The following is a 21654-nucleotide window of genomic DNA, read 5'->3' as shown; positions in this document are numbered from 1 at the left end:
AGGAAGTGCATGTGGGCCCAAAGCAGACCCCGAGACAAGGATTTGGGGCATGGGTAGTTTAGGGAGGTGATTCCAGAAAGCAGAAGTGTCAGGGTTGGGGTAGAGAGTCCGGGAAGGAGGAGAAGCTGGTAAAAGGGCACTGATGAGTCCTTGGGGCTTGGTCCACTGGGGCTCCCCCTCAGAAGTGCAGAGGTGTCCCAGAACTGTTCCACTGGAAGACGAGGCAGCTGGAGCATTTACCTACTAACCAGCATCCCAGGTGGTTAAGGGTTGCCTCCGGGCAGGTAAGACAGAAAAAACAGCAGAGAAGCCAGAGTGCTTTGGTGCAGCCATGGGTCAAGGCTTGGGGAACTGTCCACCACAGCAGTGCTGAAATTGGGTGGTTCCGGAGTGGTGATGGGGAGTGGTTTCTCCAAACCTGTGCTCCCCAGGCACATGGTTTCTCATGTGCCTGCTATTGTTCTTGTGTGTGTGCATCCACTTGCATAGTTCACACAGGGACTGAGTTGGGCATACAGGCAGGATCCTCTTGCTGGCTGCTGCACAGGTGGTATGCCTCTGCTGTGGAAGTACGTCCTTTCAGGGGACCAGTGGGAAGTGCAATTATGACAGATCCCAGGAACCTGGGCTGTGTGGTGCCAGCTGAAGTGAAGGCTTGGGGGTGGGGTCCGGTGATGCTGATCAGGTGGTCTCTGTGGGAGTCCTGCTAGTCACCTGCCCTGGATCTTGACCCCCTTGCTGGTGTGGGTTTACAACATTCCCCTCCTTTCTAGGAGATGCCCTGGATCTCTCCTATAAATCCCTTTCTCGGGGCGCCTGGGTGGCTCAGTGGGTTAAGCCGCTGCCTTCGGCTCAGGTCATGATCTCAGGGTCCTGGGATCGAGTCCCGCATCGGGCTCTCTGCTCAGCAGGGAGCCTGCTTCCTCCTCTCTCTCTCTGCCTGCCTCTCTGCCTACTTGTGATCTCTCTCTGTCGAATAAATAAATAAAATCTTTAAAAAAAAAATCCCTTTCTCATATGCTGACCAGAGTGGGTTTCTGTTGTTTGCAAACAAAGAACTCTAATGCCATCTTTCCTTGAGCATTTGATTTTTTAGGTTATTATCACATGATTTTATATTAAATATAAATAATTTCCACCGTATACCCAATATTTTTAGACTCCTAAAGCACAGACACAAGTAGGCTAGGGCTCATCCTTTCTTCTACAACCATTGTGGTTTCTCAGTGCAGTCAGATAGCATCTCTGTCTTTCTCATTGAGATCATCTGGTTTTATCTTCTTTATTCCAAGACATATTCCCAAGACACTGAACAACTCTGAACAGGAAGTTTTGTGCCAGAACATGTAGGAGATGCTTTGCTGCACTTGCTACTGAACCATGACACAGGGTGATGGCAGTTGGATGTCTGGCTTCTGGTCCTGGCGCTTTAGAACCTTACTTGGGTCCCTTTGCTTCTCTGACTCTCAGTTCCTTAATCATAAAGCCAATAAATCACCAGAGATGTAACCAAAGAGGCCCTTGGAAGAGTAGAGAAGATGGGTGACTTGATTATTGTAATTGGATGCCAGAAAATTACATGAAGCTCTCAGCTCAGAAACACTGTTCTAGAAATGTGTTTCAGGGTTGAACCCCTCATCAAATTATTCTAGCTCTGTCTAAATTTGTGAAAGTTGTGGGTGTTTTGCTTTTTAAAAATCTGTTTCCCTTGCCTTCTCTTTGCTTGAAGCTTCTTTCCGTCTGCAGCTTCCCATTCTCAGTGGTTCTGCGAGCCACCAGCGGTGGAGATGGGAGATGTGGGCAGGTCGAGGTGGGGGGTGCCGTGTGTTCCACAGCAGAGGGTTTTTTGACAACTAAACTCCTGAACTCTTTCTTGGCAGTTTGATTCCTCTTCCAGATGTGTTTTTTTCTTTCATCTGAGCTGTTGAACAAACCATCCTGGGGTGGAATTTCCAGGTTGAGGCACCAACTGCTTTGCTGAACGGAGCTGGATGGGGACACCTCTGGTGGTGGAAAATTGCTTCTTTGATTCACGGTTTAAAGACTCTCGGGGTGCAGCTGCCAGGGTTTGGTGCAGGCAGAGGCCGCCCCTGGAAGCTGGGCTGGGTCACCCCAGACCTGGCATTTCTGAGCCCCAGTGTCTGTACACCACTTTTCCCTTCCTAGTTTCATTGCAACTGATACACATTTTTTTTTTTTTTTGGGCAATACATTTTTCTTAAAAGGAAGTTTTAATTCACTCCCTTAAGGTGGAAGATCTGTCCCTTCTTTTCCTGGCTTTCCTTTCTCCTAGTACACATTAGAGTAAACGTGTAGCTACAACAGTAATGACTTTATCACCTCAACCCATCTCACCGTGGGTGCCATGACCGGCTGAGCGGCGGGCCCTCTCTCTCTTGATCACCGGTTTTCACTAATTTGTCTATGTGTACACATCACCAGGGCTACTGTTCACTTCATATTTTCTTTAAATCAGCTGATATTTTGACTAAATTCGATCACCTACAACAGAAACTTTATCTCTCTTCTATAAATGGGAAGCCAGTGTCATTGCTGTAAATAGAAGGCAACTGTTACACACAGAAGCCAGCGTTAGAGCATCAGTCTGCATAGTTGAAGGCGCCAAAGTGCCTGGATTTTGAGGCTCATTAGTTCTCTTTGTTAAAGGGGGAGATTTGAGGGTGTTGGAGAGGTTTAAATCGTAGTGCTCAACTGCAGTGTTCCACTTGATTCAATCAGAACGGCTGATAAAGATTAGAAGCTCTTTCTTTCCAACTTAATGTTATTTAATATTACGTCCCTGTCATGCCACCTAAAATTTTCTCCTGCACCCTTAGGGAGAGGGGTGCCTGCCACCTTCTGAGAACAGCGCTGGCTTCCTGCTTGTTAAAAAATATTTTTTTATCATTTAATTTCAGACATATAGAAAAATGAGATGAGTTGCCAGGATTTTATTTTTTACTTATTATTTGTTTTTTCAGAGGAGGGGGGAGGGGCAGAGGGCAAGGGAGAGAGAATCTCAAGTAGGCTTCATGCCCAGCGCAGACCCTAATGTGGCACTCAGTCTCACGAGATCATGATCTCCTGAGATCATGACCTGAGCTGAAACCAAGAGTCAGACACTCAATCGACTGAGCCACCCGGGCTCCCCCTCCCCCCACTTTTTTTTTTTTTTTTTTTGGAGTTGCCAGTATTTTTATTTTTATTTTTTTAAGATTTTATTTATTTATTTGAGAGACAGAGATCACAAGTAGGCAAAGAGAGAGACAGGCAGAGAGAGAGGAGGAAGCAGGCTCCCCACCGAGCAGAGAGCCCGATACGGGGCTTGATCCCAGGACCCTGAGATCATGACCTGAGCTGAAGGCAGAGGCTTAACTGAGCCACCCCAGTGCCCCTTTTGAGTTGCCAGTATTTTTAAAATTTGGCTAACAAACTGGCGAGATGAGAGTTTGGTATTTTATCTGGTGGGCTCATAACAACCGTGAGGCCTCTGGAGACTCGCCTGCCCAGGGTGAGGGGACTGGGCCTGAACTCTGGCCTCTTGGGGGCATCTCTGCTGAGCCCCCTCTTGGCTGTTTGTTTCCCATCCTACAGAGGGGCTCAGCACCTGGAGGCTGCCCCATGGATTTTATCGTTGGAGGTGGCTGATGCACCTTGAGCTTCCCTCCAGAGGGAGGCTTTTCAGTGACCGGGAAGCAGAGTGTTCTAGGTCACACGACAACAGAAGCTGATGAACTTTGTGTTGGGCACAGACCTACTGTAACTTTCAGACTGCAGTTTCCCAGGGGGAAACGGCTTTAATTCTGTGACTTCCCTATATTTTATGGTAGTTTTGGCAATGAACAGAAATATGAGCAATTGATTTAAATGAGTCTCCAAGGAATACCATATTTTTAATTTAACTCGTGAGAGGCAGGTCAGTGTCATATAAATTTCTCTTGTGGGGGATTCATTAATTTCTTAATCCAACGAATATTTGAGTGTCTTTCATTTGCCAGGCACTGGTTTTTGCACGGACTCTAGCGGGGAAGGGTCTGGTTCCTTGATCTTCTGAAGCTGTGTTCTAGTAGGGGAGGAACAGAGAAATCCTTAGTATTTTGGTGTTTGTGGTGACCATATTTTCTGAACCAAACAAGGATACATCAGAGTACTTGTTGATTTTGGTTGGAGTCACGTCTAGATGGGTCCCTAGTGAGAAGGCGGTGAGGTCATCGAGCTGGTGAGGAGAAAGAACATCTGGCCAAGGGTGGTCAGCACCAGCGCCACTGATGTATTTTAAATTGGGGAGTGGCGAATTGAAAGTGGGTTTTGGATCCCTGCCCGCAGTGAAATGAATGTCCACCACAGAGGAACGAAGTTGTACATTCCGCTTGCTTTTGCCTTTCGGTCCTTTACATGAAGGTTTGTTGCATTTTTGTTTTCTATGTAATGGTTTGTTGGAATTTAAAATGCCTGTGAACGTAAGACAAGGGGAGTAGACTGTGTCTAGGGGAACAGCCAGTGAGGGAGCGGGTGGAAAGAAGTTGGCTAGGCACAGCAGAGGTGCTCGAGGAGAGCGGGAGAAGGAGCCGTGTGGGCAAGGATGCTAAGCTCAGCTCAGCTTTAGGAGGGACAGAGAGGAGGTGTTTTTTGTTGTTGTTGTTGTTTTTTAAATCTAGCAATACTTGGTTGCATTTTTGGGTCTGTGAAGATAAGAACAGCTCACCAAATGCTACGGCCCGGGGAGGCACAGTGCGCCCACCAGTGTCCCGACCTGGCTGGCGTCCCACAGGGGGCTGTTAGCCAGGTGCGAAGTCAATCTCCAGCTCTCTAAGACCTGCGGCTTCTGCGGCTTCTTTTCCTCCAGATGTATGATAATTCTCTGTCTCTGAAGCCGGTTTCGGAAGTGAGGACACACAGTTCAGGAGTCTGAGGTGCGGGGAGACGTTGCCTGAGAAAGACAGCTCTGAGCGTCCGTGGCTGCGTCAGACGTGGCGCTGGATAGCCCAGACGGAAATCTCCTCTCTTCGTGCCGCTTACCCTTCTTTCTTCTTCTTCTTCTTTTTTTTTTTTTTTTTTAACCCCCAGGTTGCCTGTACGCCCCCTCGCTTAGGAAGTCTCTCTTTAGAAAGAAGAATTAAGGAAGGTTTCTGTCTCTCATTTTCCAAGTCTCTGCGTAGAACATTGGAACTTGTGTCACAAACGCAGCCAAAACTATTGGATCCTCGAACACACAAACCCAAATGGGTGCTCTGGGCATTCCCTCATTAAGGAACTGATGGGTCTCTGGTTGGTGTGGAGAGGACATATTTTCTCTTGCAGGAAGGCCAAGCGAGGCAGTGTTACCTGGAGTCTGCCCGCTGTCCTTGGCCTTTGTGTATTCCTTATAGTTATCTCAGCAGGTAACGGATGGCTTCCCTCCTCCTTTCCAGCACGATCTACACTCCTGAGCCTTCACTTCTGTTTCTCACAGCACGGAAGAGCACTAGGGTACTGTGTGTGTCTGTGCACATGCATGTACCCAGGTGTCTGACCCGCTTACTGTGTCGAGTGTAGTCCTAGGAGACTATTTTCTTGGACCGAGGAAATGGAACAAAATGGTCAGGATGGAGAGAAAGGAGAAACTCATCCAAGAATACTTCTGCCTGGGTAGCCTTGGCGCTGCAGGCCTGTTGCAACTAAGTCGTTCCAAAGTCACACTGTGTACCATTAGAGCTACACGGGTGGAAGTTCTTGTCCCCGGAGTGCGGCTTCTGTGGGCGGAGGACACAGTTTGCTCTTGGGGAGTCGCGTGAGACTGGGGCATGTCAGTGTTCGGGACCTGTTTACTATAGTCTCTACTTACTTAGCTCTTCACCTTTGTTACCTGCCTGGTCCCTGGGGACACTTGGTCAGGGTTAGAAGGACAGAAGTGGCACCTATTTGCTATATGCTAGGTGTGGTGCTGCATGATGTAAATACCTTCATTCATTTAATACTCAAACCTACCATCCAAGTGGACCCTCTTGTCCCCACTTTACAGATAAGGAGGCTGAGGTCCAAAGAGGCTGAAATAATTGGTGTCCGGTTATACAGGTAGAAAATGGCAGCACCTGGCTTTGAACCCGGGCGCTGGGGGCTGGAGAGATGCTCTTCGATTCTCTGTTACATTGCTTTTTGGGTACTTTCCACGCTGAGTGAAAGAGACGCTGGAGAGGAGAGGCTTGGAGCACTTCCCCAGCCAAGAGGAGGCAAAGCCCACGTGGGCAAGGCTGGCTCCCCTCCTCCTGGGAGGAGCCGTGGGCTGGGACCCGTGACCACGGGGGTCCAGCTCTGTTCTGCGGCGCCCCGTGTGCGATCGTGGGCGTGTGAATAATTCCTCTGCAGCAGCTCCCACGTTTTCATGAGGAACAAATGGGATAACACGTGTGAAAGCTCTTGGCAAGTACTGGGGCTGCCATGGGACGTGAGAGGTCGTCTCCGCTGCTACTAGCGAGTGACGCACGAGGTGGGGCCCACCGCCGCCCCGGGGCCCCGAAACCCACACCGGCTTCCCTGCCACTCATCCTGCCTCTAGTGCCCGAGTCTGCGTAGCAGACTCTGACACAAAGCTTGGTTAGGGCGCACTCGTAAGCAGCCGCTGTCGGTAACCGAGACACGGCAGGTGTCCGTACCTTCTGAGAGCATCTTTCTCAGCTTGAGAAGCCACTTGAGTGACTTTGTTTGTGACATCAGTTTCAGTGTTTCTGCATCAGATAAAGCCGGTCATTTCCATGGCGGGGACCTGTCGTATTTCACTGTTGGATTGTGCGACCAATCCGACAGGTGTGCAAAGCATCATTTGAAGATGTGGTTATAATAAGAACAAGCCAGATGTGCTCAAATAAACTAAGTTAGTCCTGTGCACCTGGGAAGGCTTCTCTGAGGAGGTGTGGATGTAGTGGAGTCAAACGTGGATGGGAGTGACCCAGATAACCGGAGGTGGGGGTGTGGCGCGTGAGGGATGAGGCCTCAGGCGTAGTGAACCGTCTCTGCAAAGGCCTGAACCAGTCTGGGTTTGGGTGGGAAAGGGCTGGCACCGCCGAAAGAGAACTTAAGGATGGGGGCTTCTGACTAAGGTGGGGACAGGGCGAAGAGGTGGCAAAGCACCCAGGACGGTTGACAGGGCTGAGCAGTTAGCACCCTGGCCAAGGGCGCAAGGCCCCGGCGGGATTTGCAGGAACCTAGGAGAGCATTAGTTGGCGGTAACCAGGCTTGTCCAGGGAGCCGTGTGCACAGCGAGAGGAGCTCGGCTGCCCTCACCAGCCAGGAGAAGCCAGGGCGGTAAACACCGCGACCTCTTCTCTCACCTTCTCATCTCCTGCTGTGTCTTCTGTTGATTGATCCCACCTGGAAGCCCCAGGCGCCCAGGCGGCACAACGGAGCCTCTTGGGATGCAGTTCACAGCCGTCAGCCTCTAGCAGTATGGGCAAGAGGAGAAGGCTAAGAAGGAGATCTGTGGGAGAAACAAAGAACCAGTAGAGCCAGGTGGGAAAAAAGCCCCGGGCCTCTGAGGAGTTGAGAAGAATCAGTAGGGAAGCATGAAGCCACGAGCCTAGAGAGGTAATTAAAATAGCACCTACTAAGTGCTCCTAGTTCAGTCCTCAGATAATACCTAGAAGGTGGCTACTGTGAGCCACGGTGAGTCCATTTCACAGGAGGAGACTGAGGTTCAGAGAAGTGATGCAGCTCACGGAGCAGCTAAATGGTAGAGCCAGGACTGGAAGCCAGGCAGCCCGGTTCCAGAGTCTGTGCTGTTACACTAAGCTGTTAGCTTCGCTGCTTCCTGGATTAGGGCAGTTTCAGGATCTCTCAATCGCGGTCCACACCATGCAGGGCCTTGTGGGAATTCGGATGTGTCTGAACACTGGCGTAACCAGTGAACTTTAAGCTTGGAACTTTGATGGTTCCTGATTTTGAGCAGGTCATCCCCGTGGCCAGGTAGCTTGTAGCAAGGGTTGTCCGTGCTTACTGCCGTGACACATGTGAGAACGATGCAGGGGTGTGGAGAGAGGATGTTACATAAAGGCGGGTATCAAGGCTGATCCCCAGGTTTCTGGCTTGAGCAGTTCGCTGGATGGTGGTTGCTATGGTCTGAGGGCCCCCACAGTTGATATGTGGACCCCCGAATCCCCAGCATAATGGTACTTGGATATGGATCTTTGGGAGGTACAGGAGTCACAAGACTGGGGCCCTCATGATGGTGTTTGTGCCTTTATAAGGAGAGACAGAACAGAGCTTGCTTCCTCTTTCTGCTCTCCATGATATGAGTACGCGGCAGGAAGGCGGCAGACTGCAAACCAGGGAGAGAGCCCTCGCCAGGGACAGAGCCCTCCAGCTCCTGACCCGTGGACTCTCCAGGTTATAAAACTGTGAGAAAAAGGTCTCTGTTGTTTAAGGCCCCTCCCACCTCTGCCACCCCACCCCACCCTGGTCGATGCCGTCTGGTCACACCATGTCCCAAACAGACGGAGACAGTGGTCCTTTCCCAAAGAGGACAAGAGAAGCAAGATGGCTTTGTTTTTTTATTTTTTATTTTTGGGTGGGCTGCTCTTGAGTTCTGTTCTGAGTATGTTGAGTTTGAGACTTGTAAGAGGTGATTTCAAAGTATTCTCTTGGCCACATAGCTGAGACTCAGGAGAAAGTTCTGTGTTGCGAAAATGACTCTGGGTCATCACCCTGTAGATGATAGATGAAGCTGTGAATATGGGTGTGTGTGTGTTTGTGTGTGTGTGTGTGTGTGTGTGGCCACTGTGAGTACCCAGATTACTAGCAAGTGTTCACCCACAGGGAATATCCAGGGTGTCAGGGTGAGCCCTCATTCATGTCTGGGCAGCGAGGGAGAGATGAAAAAGCTCAGTGTGGCTCACAAAGAGCTTTCATTTACTAGACAAAATGGTTCTTCACCAGGCATTTGAGAATTTATATCACCAAACATTGTACAAATAACAGAGGTGACAGAAAAAGAGTTTAATTCCAGAAAAGGTCAGGTTATTTGAGTTTTATTTTTTATACCTTAGCTTTGTTTATTAACATTTATTACTAAAGTGATGGGTATGACAAAGAGAGAGGAGCTTGGGTTGTTTTCATAGATTCATTTTGTTTAATATTTGCTCCCGGTACTCACATGGACGGCTGAAATACGGAACATCCTTCCGCCATCTGTTCTCTTGTCCTTGGATTACATGCTGACTCTACATGTGTATCTTTTGTGAACTTTGGGATTTCATGTGGGCCTCTGAGCAGCAGAAATGTCAGAGCCTGACTTTTCCGTGGTTCACTCTCAACTGCAAATAGAAGAAACCCAACTCAAAGAAGCTTAAAGGCGATTTCCTGGCTCTTGTAACTTTTCAGTACCAAGACAGCCTCAGGTCTGGCTGAATCCAGATGCTCAGACAATGTGGCCGGGAAGCCGTCTCTTTCCACCTGTGGATTCAACCTCAGGCAGGTGGTGGAGTCCTGCAGCGCTTCCTCCTCAGTGACCAGAGGGCTAGGCTCCACTCTCCCCAGCAAATCCCAGGTCCAGTTCTCTTTGGGAGCCCGTGCACCACAGCCAGGGGATGGGGTATTTCTGATTGGTGTGGTTGGGTCATGTGGTTTCTCCTCAGACCAATCAGTCTCTTCCGGAGGACGGGATGCTGTGGCCACTCACACACAGATTCCTGACGCAGGGGGTGGTGTCAGGTCAAGTGGGACGCCCAGGTCTGAGCATGCGCTGCTCCCAGTGGGAAATTTAGCTGCTTTATTAAGGGACGGGGCTGGGTGCTGGGCTGACCCCACAGTTCCACCTGGTCTTCTGTGGGCGAGGTGACCAGGGCCGGGAGCTTGTTGGATGGCTCTCCCAACAGCTTTCCTGTACTTCTCAGTCTGTCCCTGAAGCATTTTAGCAACGAGAGATGGTTTTTTGGAATGTCAGCATTTGGGGGGCAGGCTGCTGCTTTAGGAAGGGGACCCACCTGGGCGCTCCTGTCACCACCGCCTGCATAACCAACGCTGTGTGGTTCTTATTCTATGCCGAGCTCTGCTCTAAGCGTTTCCTACATATTGTCTCCGTTCAAACCTCACTGGGAGGTATTATTAATAGTCCCCTTCTCCAGATGAGGAGACTGAGGAGCTCAGTGACTTTCCCAAGGTCATGCAGCTGGAGTCTGGGTTTTCAGCCAGAAATGTAGTTTCCAAGTCGGCAGTAACTTCATTATTCTGTCTGTCTCCTAAGACTGTCCATTTGTCCTGCACAGAACAGCTCATTAACACCTGACGTGTAGTTGGTACTCAGTGAACAGACCTTAAATTAGACACTGTACCCCACAGTCGCATTTTGAACCCAAGCCTTGAGACTGTGTCCACTTTCCAAATCCTTTTCATTTCAGAAGCATTTCTGGTTCCTAGTTACTCCACATTTACTAATCCTAGCTTCCCATGAAATCATCTTGCCTTGCTAATTGAACCATGAGAAGCCATTCATCGGGCCCCATGAAAATCTCCATGTCCCTGCCCCTGCCCCGTGTGCTCATGGTGCGTGGGTGGCATTTCATTGCTTTCCCGTCTTCTCTTGGTCGGACGCAAGTCACAGGTCCTACCCGCACTCACAGGAAGGGGAGTCGGGGATCAGAGCAGCCACCCCAGAGTTTATCCACTTGGCGGACCAGCACTGAGTAAGCAGCCAAGTCAAGAGGCGCTCTGGGCTCTCCCTCCAGGCACCTGGTGCTTCGGAGAGGAGACACCTTTGCTGTCCCCTCACCTCACCTTCTTTATTTTGGCCTTTGTGCCTGTAGGGAATGTGTCGGGTCCCCTAAATTCCTGCCCGCTCAAACCTTAGAATGGGACTCATTTGGAAATAGGATCATCACTGATGCACTTAGTTGGGATTCGTGCAGGTCCTCAGTCCAGGGACTGATGTCCTTGTAAGGAGAGGAGAGACACAGAGACATGGGGAGGGGGCCGTGGGAAGACAGATCCTGAGACTGGAGAGAGATGTCTAGGAGGCAAGGATTTCCGGTGACCCCGAGAAGCTGGGGAAGAGGCAGGGACCAGACTCCCCGAGGAGGAACCCAGTCTACCAGCACCCTGATGGCAGAGTTCCAGCCCCCAGAACCGAGAGAGTGCACATTTCTGTTGTTTTAAGCACCTACTGGGCCCCCACCCCGCCCACCTCTCCAGGTCATGGTCATTTGGTACAGCGGCCCCAGGAGACTCATACAGTAGCACAGAGCAGGGGAGACCCCGCAGGAACATGGGGGGGGGGCAATCTTGTTCTGTTGGATTACCTGTGGAAGGCACTGTGATTTGACATCATCCAAGTGTCTCTAAAGCCGGAATCAGGGAAGGAATGATTGTACCGTAGAAGCCATCATTTGGTTGGGCAAACAACATAATTACAGTCTCAACAAGGCACAGGAGAGCTGGCTTCACGGGCTGAGTGGAACTTCCTGCAGAAGGGAACCCACTGGCATTTCCACACTCAGAGCTCCCTTGGCCAGAGCGGAGAATAAGTTTCTAGAATTGTAGCAGAAATCGCTGCAAACTCATTCTTATTTATCATTCTTCCTTGCTGTGAGGGACCCCACTGCTTTGCAAATCAACTTTGCTGGCATCTGGCTGTCTCCCAGGGGCCGGACAAACAAGCAAACAAACAAAGTGACAAGATCAAGGCCCCGCTTGTGATAGGAACATCGCGATAATTAAAACCATTCTTCTGCTTGTGAAAACGTTAAATTTCTGATTTGTCCAAAGCTATACATAGAGTTTGCTTAGCATCTGACTTTCCCAGATAAAATCTAGAATCAAACAGGGAGACAAGAGAGGGGAGATCGCCCCAAGGAGGCAGCAGGCATTGCTTGGGGGAAAGTTCTCCCATGCATCCAGATCCTTCTTAGCATGTTCCCACACTCAGAGCTGAATTCCAGTGTCCTCCAGCACTCTGCTCAGAAGGACTATGGGCTTTTCCAGCACGGGTTGTCTATTTGTCCTTCAAGAGGATTCCTGTTCTCTTTCAGCCTCAGAGACTGAAAATACCTATTCTCCGCATCCTGGTTTTCAGCCACTTGGAGAGGAGGGAACCCCCCACCTGCCCCGCCATCATCTTGGCTGGTCCAGGGTCGGTGGGGGGCTCCCTCCCAGACTCTTTTCTCTATCCTGCAATCTTTTCGAGTTTAAATCATGGTCTGAAACGAGCTCTCAGCAGGGCCTGACTTTGCCAGCCTCCAGGTGCCTGGTGGGAGATGCGTACATAACTTCTCTCTCTCTGGTTGACTGATCACACTGAAAGTGGTTTGCTGGGAGGATCCAACTTGGAAGTATCTTCATAGTTTTCCCAAATCACACCCTGAAAGTGCTCCAGGGCCCAGGGCTGGGCTTATCTCAAGAGAGTGTCGAACACCAGATGTTCCCTGGCATTCCTCTCCTTGACAGCATGTGATTGTCTGGAACGTGTCCCAAACGCTGTTACCCGAAGAGTGTTCTGAGGACCACACGGGTCCTCGCAGCAGCTTGTTTAAAAACAGTGCTGCTGGGTCCTGCCCCAGACCTGGTGAATTACAGTCTCTGCAGTTTGGGTCTAGATATTTGTAAGTAGCAGCAGGTGATTCTGCCGTGTTTGAGAGTTCAAAAACCTCTGGTCCAGCGGCTTCCCATGCCTGTACCCCTCCCCTGCCCTTGGTGGCTTTTTGGTTTTTTTTCCTTTAAATGGGCCTCTTCAGGTTTCAAAGTCTGATATTTGTAGGATCTCCAGGGACAGATGACACCTTAGATAGAGACCCTCTGTTCGACCAATATTTATTAAGTGCCCCCCATCCGCTGGGCCTGGTTCTCAGAACCACAGATAAAGGAGGGAGTAAGACTCCTAAAAACACGTGCTCTCCCGTGGTTTCCTCCGGTGGGGGAGACAGTTAATATGCACGGGAAGTGAGGTGTTTGTGTGTTAGTGTTCTGTTTTTGATAACTACGAAAGGCTCACCAAGAAGGTGACATTTGCCCAAACCTGAAGGAGATTAGGGAGCGGTTCCTGCAGGAGTTGGAAGGCACTCCCTGTTCTAGGAACCAGAAGGAAGCATGTTCCCCACCAATACAGAATGTTAACATATTTTTATGCATATCCAACACGCTTTTTGAAAGAGCATTGCCATCCCAAGCTCCAGGAGTGGTAGGACTTTAATCTGAGACTGTCTGGGCTATTGGAAGGAATCTACCAAAACAGGAGCATGAAGTCTCATAGACAATAGCAAGCAAAAGGAACCTCAATTGGGACTTTTTTGTTTCTTCTTCTATGAGAAATGAATTAAAAATGATGACGGATTTATTTTATCTTAAACAAAGTTTAGGTTCAGCAGTTCCCACTCTGTGCCACTCAGGACAAAGCACGCATCCTCTGTTGAACTTTTCCTCCGATTTTCTATAACTATGCAATCCCATGTTTTTCATTTCTCACCTGGCATTGTCAGTAGAGTCACGAAGAGGATCAACTTAGCGGAGACATTCGAGGGCTTCCCCAGTGTCCTCAAGAGCTTCACAGCGCTTTGCCATCACAACCGCTCTCTTTTGAAGAAAAGATCCTTGTTGATTGTCTCCTGTTCACTTGTTAACGGTCCTTACAGATCTGTTGAGCGACCGTGGGGGACCCCCTCCTGGATTCTCTTTCTCCGTAGCTTTGCTGGCAGTCCTCCAGGACCCCAAGATCTGCACTGTCATTTTGCAGTAGATTTGCATTGCATTTGCATTGTGCTTATGGCTGACAACCAATACCACCGGACCAACCCCAGAGGCAGGGATGATGGAGTGGTGGGTGGGCACAGGCGCACATCACCCAAGGGCCACCTGTGAGTGGGGACTGATGATCTGAAGAGTCAGCTCATCAACAGCTAGTTTCTCATTCTGCCACTGGGGTCTTCCCAATGGACTCCCGTAACTACAAGAATTCAGATAAATATTTGTATAATGAAGACCCTATGGAAATATAAATGTAAGGTTTTTTGGTAAATATCAGAAAGTAGTTGTTACGTAAGTGAGCCAGAGATGGTCCCTGTACATTGGCCCCTGTATTGTTTATTTCTTCCCAGCAGACTGGGACTTGTTAGCTCAAAATCCTGCCAGCGCTAAACTCAAATCTTTATACATCTGATTGTTATAAATATATCCCAAATAAGCATATTTTTAGCCATTTGGAGCCTGCCTGCTTTGCATACCCTGCATACCCAGCGTCTGTTAGCCATAAACGCTGGTGAGAAGACCCTAAGTCTGCTGTGATCTACAGACTTGCCTGTGTGTTGATTAGCGACATCAGGTAGACACGAAACCCCCCCCTCAGATCGTCCTGTTTCCCGCAGCTCACTTGTCCTCCTCCCCTTTGGGGTGGGGCTGGTGCCATGTCCTTCTTGCCCAATGAGGGACTCCATAACCTGCAAACCCAGCCGAGGGTTGCCCCATAAAGCTCGTTGTGTGCTCCTGCCACCTTGTGGTCGTGCTTTTTACTGGCTCGGCCCCCAGATCCCCGAAGCTCATCATGGCGATGAGACCATTAATAGTTTTCCTATAGTTTTAGATATTGTTGTTTTTATACATAACGCGTGTTAAGAATATCACCAAGCCCAAAAATATTTCTCTAAAACACATTTAATGAATATTCAAGACACGGATTTTTCTGGGCTTAAATTACTCTAACGAGTATAATCTAAAATCGGGAAGGATTTGGGCTAAGAACTGGAGTGCAGGAACAGGTTTATAACTTGTATTCAGGAGAGGGACAGAACCAGAGTAATTTGCCTTTAGGCTAGTGTTTCTGATACCCAGCATCGGTTTCTTCTCTCGTGACTTGAAATTCCGGAGCCGCCACTTGTGGTTGCTGCCACGTGATTCAGATGGGCTTAACTCTATTCTTAGTGCAGGGATGGTTGTTAACTGGCTAAACCAGTGAGCGTTGGTCTTCTACCCCATAGGCCACCTAGTTCTTGGTCCAGGGTGGAATCCTCAGTCTGATTCAGCCAATGAAAACCTAGCTCCAGGATTTTGTTCTGAGCGAGAGAATCTTGCTTTTCCTTTGCAGATGAGGATGCAAGATCTGGAGCAGCTGCAGCCACACTGACCCCAAGAGGAGATTCTGTCAGTGCACAGGATTAGTCTTCTACTGCACGCCCACTGTATAGGCAACCAGATGGCCAAAAATCCTGCCTAGAGTTGAGTATTTAATTCTAAAGTGGGTGTCCTAAGTATAAGACAGAAAGACTCAGATGCACTCAGCAGACAAGTTTTCTTGTGTCCTGCTAGGTGGTAGATAAGGTGTGCTGGAGAGCTGTAGGGAGAATGAGATGGAGAAGCTGTGGGTCTCTGGCCTGTCTCTAGTCCCTGCTGGGTAGAGACTGGCCTGGAGTCTAGATGTCTTCCTCATTGCTTACCCATAGCAGCTGGAATGTCACCAGTTCCTGGTCCAACCAGCAGGGGTGCTCATCTAGATTCTAAGACCCTTCCCCATCACAGACAAGGTCAAAGTTTCAGATTACTCCGTGCACCTCAGAACAAGGGTGGGGCCCCGGGCACCCGGGCACCACCGGGTGCTGGAAGTTGGGGGAGAAACCCCTCTGTGTGTCCAGGGTGGTGGTAGTCTGACTTGTCCTTAGGCCTCCTGCTGAGCTTGACATCCTGTGGTAGGTGTTCCCCTGGCTGCAACTCGGTGTCTATGTTACAGACATTAGATCTGCTTGCTTTGCCGTGAACTTCATATGGCACTAGAACCCATGCCCAGAAAAGTGCACGTGAGTGAGTACACCCTGATCAATTCTCAAAACTCACCATGCAGTCACATCCAGAAGGAGAAACCAAACACGGCAGGGACCCCAGAAGCCCGTCCGAACACCCGCCCGGTTTCTTTCCCAGAGAGTAACCACGACGCTGAGCCCAACCTCAGAGTTCAGTCTGCCTGTTCTTTCTGTAAATGGGATTTTTGCGGTGTGCCCTTTCTTGCCCAACAGCATCTCTGGGGGTTTGTCGTGTGGCTTTGGGTGGCGGGAGGTGCTCATTCTTGTTCCTGCGGCTCCGTATTCCCCGGTATCTGTTCTATTGTCAGTGAGCAGTTCAGGCTGTTTGCACTGGGCCTGCGTAGGATGGGCTGCCTCGAACTCCCCCTGCTCTTCTGGGGAACACACACATGCTTTTCTCTTGGGCATATGCCCAGTAGTGGAAGCGCTGGGCGATTGATCTACAGAAATTCAGCTTAGGAGACGCGGCCAGAAAGCATTCCAAAGAAATGGAACCCCGTCCACACACCCCAGCAATGCGCGGGAGTCAACAGGGGTCAAAGCTTGCTGTGTTCCCTTCGTTTCAGCCCCTCCGATGGGAGGTGTCTGCTTTCTATGCTCGAGATTGGCGAGGGTGCATTGTACTGACAGTAATGATAGGGATAATTAGTAATCATAATTGAGAATAAAAGCTAAGACAGACCCCACGATGCCGTGCATCTGTCCTGTATGGCTCCCGGCCCCAATGGAGATAGTTCGTGTCTGACTGTTGAGCTTATGGTTCCTGCCCTTTGGGTATAAAAGCTGGCCTGTCTTTATGGTGGTTTTGGTAGTTATTTAGTGCCCTGAAAGTCCACTTTCTGGGGGAGGGATGGGCCCTCGGGAGCCTGGAGGGGGCGAGGTAGGTATCCGATTGCTTGAGACTTCCTCTTTGCCTCGAAATTAGCCATGCGGAAGTTTCTGGCTCCCTTTGTGCAGCCCAGCGAGTCTCTCGGGTCTGACTTTGTGGAGCTCGGGGGAGCTGCCAGAACCAAAGGAGCCCGGGAGCACAGGAACCAGGAGCGCTAGGGCAGAAACGTCCCTGGCGTGCCCTGGGTCAGGCAGGAGGTCACAGTCCTCCTCGGTGGCTTGAGAGGAGGATGGGGACAGGGAAGAAACGAACGAACGGGGTCTGGAGCCCCGATGCTGAGCACAGCGCCTGGGTGTAGGTGGTGGAGTAGAAATTGAGAGCCGGTGGCCCTGCAGGGGAGAACATAGAGATGCCGAGATGCCTCTCACCCCCAACGGCTAAACCTGGGGGGCTAACCCAGTAGGTGGCTGGCTGCCCCTGGAGAGAGCAGCCACCGGGCTGGGCTCCAGGTAGGCAGCAAGAGGTGAAGGAGTCAGACACCCTCTTGAGAGCATCACAGCAGGTAGAAAAGCACCTGCGGTGTGCCGGGGCCAATAATCCCACCTGAGGGAAACCTGGGGAGGCTGCCATGGTCTGCTGTCTGCTTCTCTCCGCAGGCACAGCCCTGGTCACTGGTGTGACCCTGCTGGGTGACCTCTGTTGGTTACAGGTCACCGTCCCAAGTCTGCCTCCCAGCCTCCTCTGGGATCCCCTGGATCTCTTTAGGACCAGCAAGGACAGTGACCGTGGTGAGCACAGTAGCTGGCCTCCAGACCCGCTTGGGCCCTGTCCCTGCTGTTGGTACTGTGGTCGCCCTGGTGGGAAGCCTGCTTTCTCAGCTCTCCTAGGGAGAGTTGGCCCATTGCAATGGCCGCTGTCTCAAAAAACAAACAAACAAAAAGACCGCAAAGGAAGGGCAGTGGGGAGGCCCTGGCATCCAGTCACGTGAATCCGTTCAGAGAGGCCGCGTCCCTGAAGATGTCGTCTCTGACGACAAGGGGACCTGTGCTTTGTTTTTGGGTCAGAATGAGAGAAAAAACCCTAAGGGTGGGAATTGAACTCCCCCTGCTCTTCTGGGGAACACACACATGCTTTTCTCTTGGGCATATGCCCAGTGGACGTGTTGTGCTGGAACCTCTGTGACCCCCAGCTGGCCACTCCATGGGGAGGGGCGGAGGGGTCAAAATGTGTTCATCCGGACTTTGAGGACAATAGTAATAATGCGGCCCACGGGGCTGTCTGACGGAGGAACTCCCTGAGGAGTCGTGCGCGTGAGAGAGGACACCCTAACCATTACAGCAGCAGGGGCCACCAGACAGGAGATGCGAGTTCTGGAACATTCTTTCCAGTTGCCCCTTTGCTGGCAAGACGGAATGGCTGACCGTGGGGACAGAGCAGGATGCCTCTGTTCATGGTTCGCCTAAGTCAATCCCGGGAACAGCCGGGGGTGAGAAGGGCGCTTGGAGGAGGCAGCACCCTTAGTCCGCGGTGTCGGGCAGGAGAGACCGGTCAGAGCAGGGCATGGCGTCCGCCTCTCCCAGGGGCGCTGCCGGGTCTCCAGGGACGTCTCGGGGGTCCTGGTGTGCGGGCCAGCGGCGGAGCATGCTGACATCTGTGTGAGGACCTGTCAAGGCAGACAATGGAAGCAGAAGCATTTCTTCTCTGTGTAACTAGGTCTGCAGGTATCTGAAGCCCCCAGTTCCATCCCCGAGCTCCTCCTGGGAGGCCACAAAGCCAGTGGCATTAGGACAGCCCTCGAGTCCAAAATGGTCCCTGCTGCTCCTGGAAATTCTGCTTTTATAAGCTCCCTTCTTCGGGTCTTGGAGACTTGTGTGTGTCTGTGTTGATAGTTACTTTTTTACTTTTGTCATTTTTTTTTTTAAAGTTTCAACCTCTCCTAGGAGGTGCTATTTGCCTGTTTCTACCTCTTTTTCTTTCTTTCTTTCTTTTTTTTTCAGTTGAGGCAAAATTCAGGCAACATACAATTGGCCATTTCCAAGGGAACGGTTCAGTGGCATTTAGCATATTCTAGTCCCGAACAAGCCTGTGCTGGTTAGTCTGGCGGTCACTGCCCCTTCTCCCCAGCGCCTCCAGCCCTGGCAACCCCCAGTCTGCTCTCCGTCTCTACCGATTCGCCTCTTCTGGACCTTTTACATAAATGGAATCACACAGTACACGGCCTGTGGTGTCTGGCTTCTTTGGCGTTGACTGATGTTGTCCAGGTTGATGTACCTTGTAGCATTGTAGTGGGTGTCAAGGCTTCATTCCTTTGTATGGCGAATTGTGCTTTTTTTTTTTTTTTTTTTTTTTTAAATTTTACATTTATTTGAGAGAGAGTGAAGCAAGAAAAAAAATTGAGAGAAAGAGCACAAGTGGGGTGTCAGGGTCAGCATGAGGGAGAAGCAGGCTCCCCGCCGAGCAGGGAGTCCCACGTGGGGTTCAGGGCTCAATCCCAGGACCCCAAGATCATGACCTGAGCTGAAGGCAGACACTTAACCATCTGAGCCACCCAGGCACCTCAGTCATGTTCCTTTTGATGTATCTGTGGAAAGGGTGCCCAGGGCCTCCCTGGGCATTGCTTGTGGGTCCACAGGCCTCTGGGAAACAGAGGGATATCATGCTCCCTCCCAGCCAAGGCCCCGCTGACCCTGCATGGTGATTGTTCCTGGACTCAGAAGGCAAAGCACGTCCGTTTGCTCTTAACTTCTACATGGTTAAGGCACAGAGAGCAGGGGACGTTCCGTGGCTCTGTCTTCCTCCTGACTATTCCCAGACATGTCCCCAGCTCATCACAGACCAGTCCCAAGGCTGCTATCCAAGAACTTGGAAGATGCCCGCCAATCCTGCTGTTAGAGAGGAGGACACATACCCTGGTTAGTCACAGCCGACGGTCATTTGAGGAGCAGGAAACATGGAAAACAACCAGGCTGTGAGCTGGCCTTTTCTCGGTGCTGGAGCACGTGGGTCCTTGGGTTCTTCCTTGGGGAGCTGAGTTCTGCCCACACCATACCAGGCATTTCCGTGGCCACCCTATCCTGCCTGGAGAATGAGTGTCTTTTTCTCCTGATGACGGCGGGCCCCATCCTTCCCTCTCCCCGTGTGCTCAGGGCCGCCCCTTCCTCCTCGGTCCCCTGGGCTTCCCCAGCCCCCAGCTGTGTGTGCTCCCTCCCGCTCGTGGACAGCAGGCCAAGCAGGTCCCATCCACGCCTGCCCAGACACACCCGCCTCACCTCCGTCCCTCGGGGGCCCCGCAGCAGATAGCGATCTGTCTCCTGGCACGTTGATGAAACAGAAAACTAACATGCTTGGCAAGATGCTGGGGCTCCTGCTTCAAGGCGCTTGTAAAAATAACAGGACATTTAGTTTTCAAAGGCAGCCACTAACTGCCTCTCTTCCCTACGTCTCCCAGAGGAAAGGGAAGATCTGCTCTGACTCTGTGTATCTTACTACCTGTCTTGCACTATACTGTGGTCTCATGCACGCATACGTTTTCTTCCCACCCCACAGAATTAAGGCCGCAGCGGGGGTGAAGATATCGGCCGTGCGAGTCAGCAGCGACCAGCAGTGGGCCGTCCAGGAGGAGATAGACAGCAGCAGCGAGCAGACGACCGCCGCCCTCACCTGCGTGGGCCACCACCCGGACACGCAGAAGAGGTGAGCGCCGACGTCCCCGGGCGGGGCTGCAGCCGTGGTGGGGCTGGGGGGCGGGGGGCGGGCAGGCTGCAGGAGCTGAGAGCAAAGCGATGTGCACCAACGGCGCGACGCCTCTGCACTGACGGGCGACTCATCAGCGCTGCTCCGCCGTTTGGCTTCCGAATGGCTCCATTACGGGGCCACGTCGCCGAAGGAGGCTTTCTGTCTTCACGCTCTTTTATACACCAATGGCCCAATTAGGGGAGCAGTCTCACCAAATGACCTGAACTCGCATATGCGCAGGGTTTGAGAACCACATTTTAGGAATTTATTAGTATTATTGTTATTGTTTGCGCTGAAGACGGAAGAATGAAATGAGGACCGTAGACATGATCTAGGAGGCGAGGGGGAAATGTACGTTTTTATGAACAGCAGAGGCGGCTAGAGCGACTGAGTGATTGCGTCTCAGTGCGTAAATGCAGTCGTCTGGCAGGTATCACGCCTGGGTATCGGCGTATGGAGTCAGAAGGGGAAGGCGGGTGAGCTGGTGTTGCCGGCACACACTTGTCCTCCCCGGCTCAGACGGTCGCCTTGGGTTTCATGGGGCTGCGCTCACCTGGGAGGTGGAGGGCAGTTATTGCTCGTTATCGTGCTTCGGGACCCCCAAAAGGCAGAGGGAGCTGTCCCCACGATAGTAGCAGCCTTTTCTCTCAAGGGGTCAGGCCAGAGAGCACCTAGATGTGTCATCCCGGTCCCCGACGAGACCCCGAGGCCTCAGCTTGGCCCGGGAGCCCGTGCAGACGTCTGCCATTGTCATACCCTGTTCTCTTTTCTTTCCCCTCTAGTATTTAAACTTACCCTGGTGAGTGAGTCCACAGAGCATCCCCTTGGGACCTAACCCTGCGGAGTCTAAACAACCCCGTTGTTCCCTAGCACAGGCAGGGAGGCATTTCTCTGTGTCTCTCTTTCATCAGGGAAGACCTGGAAGTCGTCTCTTCGGCTCTCGGGGGAGCGGTGAGCTCCTGCCTTTGCCCCAGAAACAGTCTTGGGAAAGCAAACACCCGGAACTGTTTTGGGGGGTGTTGCCGGCGGTGGTCTTTGTTATAAAGGAAGAAGGCAGGAGAATGTAGGTCCGCTAGCACCTCGCCACACTCTTTAAACGTGGTGCCTGCCAAGGGCTGTGGCTTCCTCTCTGCTTTGTGCTGGGGCCCAGACCCCCTCTGGGTTCCTGGGGGTGTTGGTCAGGTGGGCTTTGTCCAGTGGCTGCCGTGGGGTGCCACACCGATGAAGCCCAAGAGAAAAGTGGTCTTGGGTTCCTTGCGCTGATGGAGATGCACGGAGGGCTGCCACCAGGGACGTCTGGATCCAGCTGTCCAGCAGCATCCTTAGTGACTTGTCCCCCATCTTTCC

The 21654-nt window shown here is 51.3% G+C and overlaps 1 protein-coding gene across 2 annotated transcripts in view; it reads left to right on the top strand.

Moving 5' to 3' along the window:
* The window catches only part of LOC101687323 (transmembrane protein 132B), a 353637-nt gene that overhangs the window by 166876 nt on the left and 165107 nt on the right, over window positions 1-21654 (top strand). For both annotated transcript variants that reach the window (XR_006604769.1, XM_045073646.1), the window contains exon 3: window positions 20119-20265. Coding sequence is in view for 1 of the 2 variants with exons in the window: in XM_045073646.1 (XP_044929581.1) it covers window positions 20119-20265 (147 nt within the window). In the remaining variant the exon portion in view is untranslated. The remainder of the gene's footprint in view (window positions 1-20118; window positions 20266-21654) is intronic.

The sequence above is a fragment of the Mustela putorius genome, unplaced genomic scaffold (genome assembly GCF_011764305.1).
Source record: "Mustela putorius furo isolate JIRA1106 unplaced genomic scaffold, ASM1176430v1.1 tig00537248_pilon_pilon_pilon, whole genome shotgun sequence".
Taxonomy (NCBI): Eukaryota; Metazoa; Chordata; class Mammalia; order Carnivora; family Mustelidae; genus Mustela; species Mustela putorius.
This window is presented reverse-complemented; position numbering and strand designations above follow the sequence as displayed.